Here is a 9,048-nt window from a genome sequence, read left to right as displayed (position 1 = left end):
TGAAGGAACTGCTGTCCCTGTGTCGATCAGGAACAATCAGGAACTCGCGAGGCTGTGGATCGAATAATGAAGATATTCGTTGGCAGTAAGTATCGCTACGCGATGTTCACTTGTTGTATTCCTCAAATGGGTTTATGTAGGACTGCAGAAAGTGATCAGGGCTAGTGACATGTTCCGGCCGGTTGTTTCCGTTTCCTTCTCTCCCAATGGTGCACGCATTGCCTCTGCGGGCCACGCACTCGACGGAATCCGTATATGGAACGCGGAGACCGGAAAGGAAATCCTAATGCCATTACTGGGGCACGCGGACTACGTCAACTCTGTCGCATTTTCCCCAGACGGAAAGCGTCTTGCCTCGGGCTCGTATGACAGAACCGTCCGACTGTGGGACGTGGAGACGGGGCAGCAGATCGGGGAGCCGCTCCGAGGGCATACAGGCAGTGTGAACAGTGTCGCCTTCTCACCCGACGGCAGACGCATTGTCTCGGGCTCAGGCGACGGTACACTCCGACTTTGGGATGCGCAGACGGGACAGGCTATCGGCGACCCTTTGCGAGGTCATGACGTCACGAGCGTCGCATTTTCACCCGCTGGGGATCGCATCGCCTCTGGATCCGGCGACCACACGATCCGACTCTGGGACGCCGGGACAGGGAAACCAGTCGGGGATCCGCTTCGAGGCCACGATAGCTGGGTTGGATCAGTCGCATATTCTCGCGATGGCACGCGCATCGTCTCAGGGTCCTCCGACAATACAATCCGGATCTGGGACGTGCAGACGAGAAAGACGGTGTTGGAGCCATTGCAAGGGCACGCCGGCTATGTCTTATCCGTCGCATTCTCGCCGGATGGCAAGTACATCGTCTCCGGCTCCGACGATGGCACCATCCGGATATGGGACGCGCAGACGGGTCAGACGGTGGTGGGGCCGTTGGAAGCGCATGATGGCTGGGTCTTGTCCGTTGCATACTCCCCGGACGGCAAGCACGTTGTCTCTGGCGGCTGGGGCGGTCTGGTGAAGGTATGGGATACAGAAGTTGAGTAGAACAAAACAGCCTGCTCAACTTGGATTTGTGAGGTGCGTATATGCGCTCATTACCGTCGGAACATCTTGATAGGTCGACGACTACTGACAATGTACATTTAGGGTTGCCGATGAGATTCGTGTAAAGGTGTACTCGCCTTTCAGAATCATACGAATACTGTGGCTCGTCGGCGGCTGCGAAGAGCCCTGTAATGCGTCCTTGGACGGTATACGTCGCAGCCAGCGAATCGATGGCATTGTTTGAGATCCTATTGATTCAGGTGTCGGGGGCCATGTGTCTAGTTGGTATGTCCAAGGAACCACGAGGGCACGCCGGACTTTTTCTTCGTTGTGCTGGGTGTGCTCTGCATCAGGTGAGCGTAGAGATTACGTCTCCCGGGCACGCATCAATGTACCTCATACATGACGACGACCTATACACTTTCATTTATGTGAGATATTGGAAAGCTCGCGTGTATGCAAAAGTGGGAACAGCAGCCGATCCTACCCCTCCTCCAGGGCTTCCCCCCGCGTCTCAGGCACTCGACGCTTGACTCTGGGCGGCCCGCAAGATGGTCTCAAATGACGCCCTTCAGGATTCCGTGTAATATCAGGACCTGCGTCCGCACAGTCGAACACGGGAAACGCGCGGGCAAAGCTGCTCACAGTGATGCGCGGACAACCCGCTCGAGCCCGGGGAAGGACGCATCGAAGCCGCCAGAAAAACGGATGCCGTCGGGGGCGCATATAGGGTGGTGCAAGGAATTCAACCTGTTGAAGAGACCGATTTGGGCCTGAGCGAGGCGTGCAGGGGCGTATTGGACCGCGTCGCACGAGGCTGACGCCCCGGAGGTGGGGGATCCGCGGACATCTGCGGGATCGTCGTGTCCGGTAGCGATAGCGATACATGTATAATAGCATGATGAGAAGATACACGTCGAAATATTGTGAATAAGCAGGTGTTCAGTGTATCAACGAAGTGCCGAGGTGTCGACACCCTGGCCTTCGTCGTATATCCGAACGGCTCCTTGACCCCATCGTAACATGACGGCGCGCCCGCTGCTCGTGGGTTGCGTGAACGCGACCTCGCCCTTGCGTGGGTCGAGGGGGCACGAGTGGATGAACGTCCGGGCGGCGGCATCCAACAGCTGCATCGCGATACCCTGTTTGAGGTAGCGACATGATGAGCAACGTTCGATCACGATGAATGATGACGGGGCTTACGCAGCGGCGATAAGTAGAGGACACGAAGAGCCGCGGGATACCCATCGCGGTCGGGAGCGGCTCGGGGTGGACGTACAACCCCGACGAAAGGTCGACGGCGACGAGGTCCTGCCGCGCTGCAGGGGCTTCCCCGGATGGTGGCGTCGGGTCCACGTTCTCGTCCGTCTCGCGCTGCGATGGGGGCAGCTCGGCCTCCGTGGCGACGCGCATCGCGGTGTCGATCCTCTGAGCGATGACGCAGCCCGCGATCTTCTCCCTTCGCGTGCTAGCCAGCGAGGAGGATGCCGGGGTCGGGACGAGAAAGAGGTAAGCCTTGCACGCCTTGAGCGCTGCTGGCGGGAGCGGCGGCGAGGATAGCGCGAGGTTGATCGTCTGCAGCAGCGCGCCGAGCTTCGCGCCGGTCTTGCCACCCACGTCCAACCGCACGCTCACGATCCGGCCGCGGACGTGCCGCCACTGTTCGCCCTTAAGCCGGAGGCCGCTGGCAATCTCCGTCGCGCGCGCTTCGCGCTCTTCATCCCGACCCCATTCCATCCCGCGCCGGACGCGCGCGCAGTGCGAGCGGTGGAGCGCCTCGTCGTCCGGCGCGGCGCGGGTGTAGGAGAGCTCGCAGAGGGGGCAGGTGCGCAGGACGGAGGTGTCGAGCGTAAAGTGCAACTGAGTGAGCTTCTGCGCTGCCGGTCGTTGTTTTTGCGACGCATGTTTCGGCTTGGATGATTTGGCCGCTTTGACGGGTTTGTGCCCTTGTGCGAGAGTGAGCGACGGGGAGCTTAAAGTCGACGCTCGGCTAGGAAGCAAGACGTAGGGAACGCCAACAGTCTTGCGTTTCTTCGGCGGGGAGGGCGAGGGTGTAGGGTCGGGTAGATTGGAGAGCGAGCCGTCGCGCAGAGGTCGTTTACGCTTCAGGGGCGGCGCGGCCGGTGAAGACGAGGCAAAGTCGGAGGGCGGCGGTGAAGATGCGAGGAATGAACGGTGAGCGCGTGAGCCGTACGTGCGCTGGACCGGGCGCGAAATCATGGTGGCTGGTTAAGGATGTGGGGGGGGGAGTGCGATAATCTGGATGTTAGAGTCATCCGCATCATCCGGACGCGTGTGGCATTGTTTGGCTGGTCACGCTGTTCGCACGTGGTGCGTAAACGTGTGCGTGCCTTCGCTTTGTGCCTTCGCCCTCGTTTCGATCTTGGCTTGACAAGATTGCTTCGGGATACAATCCATTGTCATGCACAGACGTGCTGTGGAACGCGTCGCCAATCATAAAAATACAAATATACAAAGATGAAACTACACGCAAAGACTCGTGCAGAGGCGAACAGCAGACAGCGAACAAAATGGCAATGCACAGTACGTAAAAGGATGCATGCCTTTTGTTTGGCTCCCGAAACCACGAGCCGTTGAACGCAACCTAGCGCTGTGCATCGTCTCTCTTAGCCCCTTCCTCAAATTCTTGCTCATTGCGCTCTCCTCTCTTCGCGAGTTTCTCGCCGTCTATCAAGCTCGTACGTTGCTAGAAAGCCATGACATCGAGTACGGATTGCATCCGACATATAGCATCGGCTCTCAACTTACTGATATTGTCTACCCCGCAGCCGACGATACTTCTATCACAACAGCGACGCTTCCCATCGAACTGATCGCCATGATTGTTCGCGAGCTACATGATGGCTCGTCGTACCCAGATTCAGAGACGCGGCACGCGCTGTGCTCTCTGTGCTCGATATCCCGTTATCTGCACCAGCTCGTCACCCCGCTGCTTTACACCTCAATACGCGTGTCCCTCCCTGGCGGCAGATGCACCGTCCTTTCCGAGTCTCGGCACATTTCGTCACACCTCCGAAACCTCTCCGTTTCCGTCCTCGACTTCGAACGTTCCATGTTGCCGGAGCTCAGAGCAGAGATGGTTGCTTTATGCTCGCTGCTTACCAAAGCACGGCATACGCTGCGTACGTTAATATGTGGTATGCCGTTCGAGGAGCTATTTGGTACGCTCGAGAGGCTATTCGAACGCAATGGATCCCGCAAATCCGACCTGGAATCATCATTCTTTCGCGCCCTCGAAAGCCTTTCGTCTTTAGAGACGGCTGCCACCTGTGACGCACCCTTTCATACGTTTTCGTTGGATGATTTCAATCACTTCGTGCATCTCAGACCGTCTTCTCCCGGGGGTACCTGGCTCAATCACACGGCATGCCCCAGGTGGCCTGCCCTGCGCCGTCTCTTCCTTATCAAGCCATTGATCACAGAACGTTTCGCGGACGACTGCTTGGCTCTCCCGCACCTGGAGACTTTGGTGTTCTACAGGGCCCAGTTTACGGCCGATTACCATGGTTTAGTCATGCTGGTCGAAGCACAGACTCATCTCGGCCTTCCGCTGACGGTGATCAACTATCAAATCGGCTGGGAGATGAGGACCGTGGAAGGGTATGACATCCTCCGGTACCTGATGAAGGCGTTTCCCAATCTGCACATCATCGAACCAAGCAGGCTTCGTATATCCTTAGGCCCAAAATTCATACAAATGAGGGCGGAGACGGGGGAGCTATGGGAACCGCAGGAATGATAGGACGGCGTCGACTTCATATGGTAATTTCGCTAGGTTCCGTAGCGCGGCGTGGGCACAGCTGGGGCATAGCGTATAGAACTTACTTTGACGATTGTCGTCCACCGAGTCGGCTGGGCATCGTGGACCGCGAATAAGTCTCGTAGATACACCTACCCGAACCTGCGCATCGTTGAATAGCACAAGCGTCATGCGTCCTTGGGCCCGAACCTCATACAAGTGATGGCGGAGACGGGGGAGCTGTAGGAGCTCAAGCGGATGATGGACACAGGTGGATTAAGTACGCACCATGGCCACTTGGGAAGGACGCCGTGGTCATATGGGCGACATGGCGTATGAAAACTATCTGCCCCTGGATCAAACTGTACGTTGGTGACTCTATGGTTCTTCCATGCGCGTGTCTGCAACATAGACAGTTTACCGTCTAGATACAAGGGTAATGTGCACCTTCAGTTCACTAATCTTTACGTGCGCCCAAAAGCCAATTATCCGATTTATCTACTGAGAACAATATCACAATGTATACCCCAAGTTCATCATTATACATAGCAAGGATCCCGAGAATGAGGATATAGGAGAAGGCCGATCAGCGATAAGAAATAACAACCGTGTATAGCACTGGAAGTAATGGCACATCCGAAGTTTCCTCGTGATCCTCCGACTCCGTTACGGGGATCAGCGCACGTTCCGAGTTCATAGGCCTACTTTCTTGAGAGCGCAGCGCACTTGACTGCCGTCGTAGGGCAATTGGTTTGATGAATGTTTTGCAACACGCCATCCTGATGAAATAGATTGCTGTATCAGCGCCCCATCGTGTCGTAGCCGTAGGAGAATGCTCCTCACGAAATCCCAAGTGCAGGCCCCGCCGGCGAAAGCACACTGGAAACCGGTGAACTGGTTGATTAAGACGCCGGTATCGTTGTTGTTGTCTATAGGGCATTCGCAACCCGTCGACGGGCACGGCGCCACAGTCGGGCAGTTGGTCTGGAAGATATTCTGGAGTGCTCCATCCTATCGTCACGAAGAACGAAGGGTATCAGTGTTCGGAGCCTTTTGGAAAAGAACGAGCGCCCACCGTGTCGCCCCAGGTGCAGGCGCCGCCAGCATAGGCGCACTGATATCCCGGGAAGACGTTGATCAAGACTCCGTTGTCCCCGTTCAGGTCGGTGGGACAATCGCATACAGCCCCGTTCGGAGGCTGGACGAAGCAAGAGATCGGCACCTGCTCCGTGAGGTCGCGACGGTGCAGCGGCGACAGAGCAGAGCGTGCTGGCGCGTGGGCCGCCAGGCCGAAGGTAGCGGAAGTGGAGGCGACGAGCAGGGTGGCGAATGCGATCATTGCAGTTGCCGTCGTGCGAGGTCGAGAGATTTGACCTGCTGCGGTACGGCCCCTCGTTTGCGCCTTTTATGAGTTTCCCAGCTGATCAGGAACGTGAGTTAACGGAATCTTGCGATGGAAGTACCGCCGAGGGGCCTCGACCATTCAGCCTTGCCACCCGCAGGGTGCTTCGAAGCTCCCTGCAACATCATGATGACAGCTAGGATGCGGTACACGCGTTGGGTGTCATTGTAACCTCCACGAGAAGAACGGATGATCCCGCGCCAACGCCGGAGGATGCGCGGATGTTTCGCGCCCCAAGCGCACGTCGGTCTGTCTAATCGTGCGGGCTGGTCTGTATAATCGAGTAAGCGTTTTCGTCCTGCATACGCACGCTGTTGTAGGCGCATTGACGCTGATCTAAGCCCCGTGCATAGCGTGGCATCTCGCAAACGCATGACGATGCATGACGATAGCCCGGGTGCAGTAGTCCAGCCAGTATTCATCCAAAGTACAAGGCCCTGAGCCGGTGGCATCCATCTTACTGGCGACTATTGGGAACAAGAGCCTGCATTGCACGGGTGCACATGCGCGTCGGGACCGAGCTGATGGGCTCCAGGGACTGACAGACCGTCTAGGGCTTAGACCAGGTCGCACATAGCCCCCGGAAGGTCCACTGTACCGACAACAAGAGGCGCAGCGAACCATCGCACCACATCTCGGGAGCTGCTGCCGGAAATAACCAGGTCGAAGGAAGTGATGGCGGACTTTGCGCGAGGCATGCGTCCCAAACGGGACGCGGTGAATGGACCAGCGTGGGCTACACCGCGATTGTAGGATTAGTAATGTGTAAGACGTACACATGGAGAGTGAATTGGCCTAAATGGCTCATTTGCATCTGGGTGTATCCACAGGGCCATCAGACCCGGAAAACGTTCGGAATGCTGAGGCTTTTAATGGCAAGTTGAACAGATAGATAGCTCGCAAAATCAATAGCAGTATTATACCAGTAGCACATATACTGAGCAGCGGACATCGGTCCTCCAGAGCACAAGGCATTGACTCAGTCGATGGAGGTGACTAACGAGAAGGAAGGATTCCCACTCGCGAGGTCGTACTTATACACTAGGCACGTGACCTAGCCGCTCTCTTTCGTGCGTCATCGCTGCCCTGTCCGACGCGCGGGCTCGGAGTATTCACTGTCAGGCGCGACATCTTACTACGGTCGTTCATGCAGAGACATCCATGACAATACTCGCTCAGCCTCTCAGGATTATATCAAGAACATCTGCATTCTCATCTTCACATGTTTTGCGTCGCTCGTATGCCTTGTCAAGATTTCCTACGGATAAAGGTCCCGGCGGTTACAGGCAGCGCAGCCCCGGTCGAGTTCCACCACAAGCTGGACGGCTCCCCGCCCGCCCTCAGGCTGAAGAGCTTCCAATCGAAGAGAAACCATCCATTGAACAGTCTGACCTGTGGGAGCAGTCCCTGAGACGCCCTTCCATCAACCCCGAAGAAGGACTTAGGAAATTGCTCTTATACAATGATGTGCTCGTAGTAACTCGGTGAGTTCTCACGTATGGATGATGTCGTGCATTTCTTGATGCCCATTTCCTGTAGACAGATCGAAATGCTCAACATATTCGTGGGGTTTGAGCAAGCGAACCGATATTTAATCTGTATGTCGTATTGTATATGTATGACGCACAAGATAAACTTATCTATTTTCCCCTTAGCCAACGTAGAGGGTGAACCTCTGGGATATATAGCTGAAGAGCCTCGCGGTATATTGTCCACTTTCTCCCGGCAACTATTCCGGACGCATCGTCCGTTCCGAGCGCTGGTCATGGACTTGGAAGGGTCTCCTATCCTGTGGGTAAGCATCCTTGGCTCCATGATAACGTACGTACTAAACAATCGCCTTTTGTGGATATACCTTTAGCTTCGACGACCTTTTGCATGGATCAACTCTCGGATGCATGTCCAGCGATTGAAGGATTTCAACGCTTACACAGAAGACGAGGAACCTATTCTTGACACATTCGGCGAGGTACAACAACGCTGGCACTTATGGCGAAGGCGTTACGATCTCTTCCTCAGGTGAATCTCGATGAATCTTTTCGATGACCAACGTAACTCATTCTGGTTATCCCAGGGAAAGTTCAGCGAAACGGATTTTGTCCACTCCGACTCAGCCGCAACCGGAACCAGACCCGGCTTCTGATCTCTACTATCAGATCGCCCGCATCGACGGAGGGTTCTGGGCCTGGTACTTCGGTTTGCTTGACGAAAGTGGCAACGAGTTTGCAAGCGTTAGCCGGAAATTCCGCGGAATCGGACGCGAGGTGAGTTTCTCCGACAGAGACCGGGGAAGGTCTTCTTCATTTGCGCACGTCATAACCCACGTTCTATCAGATTTTCACCGACACAGGCACGTCCTAGAATCATGAACGTTCCAGTGCAACAACTTATCGCAGGGACGTCAGGGCAATACTTCATCCGTTTTGGACCTCAGCCAGAGGAGGAAGTTGGTGCCTATGCGCAGCCGGCTGTGACCCCAGCTTACAGGACGCTTACGTTGGATGAGAGAGCGGTATGTATTTCTGTCGCTCATATGACTATCCGCTCTGATACACGTCTGGCTTGTCCATTCACTTGGCTCTTGTAATAGCTGGTGCTCGCCACGGCTGTCAACATTGATTTCGATTACTTTTCCCGACATTCGGGTGAAGGGTGCGTTCACAGCGAATGCCTCTCGCCCCCGTCCATGTACTGATTCTTTCTGGGCCATAGGGGCTTGGGTCTTCCGTTGTTCCTGTTCACCTTCTTTGAATAGAGTACATCGCTGCAACCCATTTGCGCTTGGCTTCTCGATACCCGCGATGGGTCACATGCGGGATCCAATAATGATACAACAAGTTC

At 55.6% G+C, this 9,048-nt stretch overlaps 5 protein-coding genes across 5 annotated transcripts; 3 read left to right on the top strand and 2 right to left on the bottom strand.

The window, feature by feature from the left end:
• Positions 1-169: 169 nt before the first annotated feature.
• On the top strand, positions 170-1,045 carry PUNSTDRAFT_69848 (WD40 repeat-like protein; the record flags this gene model as incomplete). Its single annotated transcript, XM_007384795.1, has 1 exon — positions 170-1,045. One exon carries the CDS (start codon positions 170-172, stop codon positions 1,043-1,045), a length of 876 nt encoding a protein of 291 aa, XP_007384857.1.
• A 983-nt stretch (positions 1,046-2,028) lies between these two features.
• On the bottom strand, positions 2,029-2,995 carry PUNSTDRAFT_30427 (uncharacterized protein; the record flags this gene model as incomplete). The annotated part of the gene is made up of 3 exons (XM_007384794.1): positions 2,029-2,187; positions 2,249-2,404; positions 2,453-2,995. Coding segments are annotated over 3 exons (858 nt in total), but the record flags the coding sequence as incomplete, so codon positions are not given.
• Positions 2,996-3,576: 581 nt separating this feature from the next.
• Positions 3,577-4,805, top strand: PUNSTDRAFT_135274 (uncharacterized protein; the record flags this gene model as incomplete). Its single annotated transcript, XM_007384793.1, has 3 exons — positions 3,577-3,589; positions 3,655-3,744; positions 3,835-4,805. 3 exons carry the CDS (start codon positions 3,577-3,579, stop codon positions 4,803-4,805), a joined length of 1,074 nt encoding a protein of 357 aa, XP_007384855.1.
• A 527-nt stretch (positions 4,806-5,332) lies between these two features.
• On the bottom strand, positions 5,333-6,144 carry PUNSTDRAFT_144300 (uncharacterized protein; the record flags this gene model as incomplete). The annotated part of the gene is made up of 3 exons (XM_007384792.1): positions 5,333-5,584; positions 5,649-5,816; positions 5,881-6,144. The coding sequence occupies 3 exons, from the start codon at positions 6,142-6,144 to the stop codon at positions 5,507-5,509; spliced, it is 510 nt and encodes a 169-aa protein (XP_007384854.1). The 3' UTR covers positions 5,333-5,506.
• Positions 6,145-7,368: 1,224 nt separating this feature from the next.
• On the top strand, positions 7,369-8,902 carry PUNSTDRAFT_69472 (Scramblase-domain-containing protein; the record flags this gene model as incomplete). Its single annotated transcript, XM_007384791.1, has 8 exons — positions 7,369-7,507; positions 7,559-7,691; positions 7,747-7,805; positions 7,863-8,002; positions 8,069-8,226; positions 8,282-8,475; positions 8,604-8,731; positions 8,798-8,902. The coding sequence occupies 8 exons, from the start codon at positions 7,369-7,371 to the stop codon at positions 8,900-8,902; spliced, it is 1,056 nt and encodes a 351-aa protein (XP_007384853.1).
• Between the last annotated feature and the right edge of the window lie 146 nt (positions 8,903-9,048).

The sequence above is a fragment of the Punctularia strigosozonata genome, assembly GCF_000264995.1.
Source record: "Punctularia strigosozonata HHB-11173 SS5 unplaced genomic scaffold PUNSTscaffold_8, whole genome shotgun sequence".
Classification (NCBI taxonomy): Eukaryota; Fungi; Basidiomycota; class Agaricomycetes; order Corticiales; family Punctulariaceae; genus Punctularia; species Punctularia strigosozonata.
The sequence above is the reverse complement of the archived record's forward strand: the minus strand, read 5'-3'. Positions and strand labels throughout refer to the sequence as shown.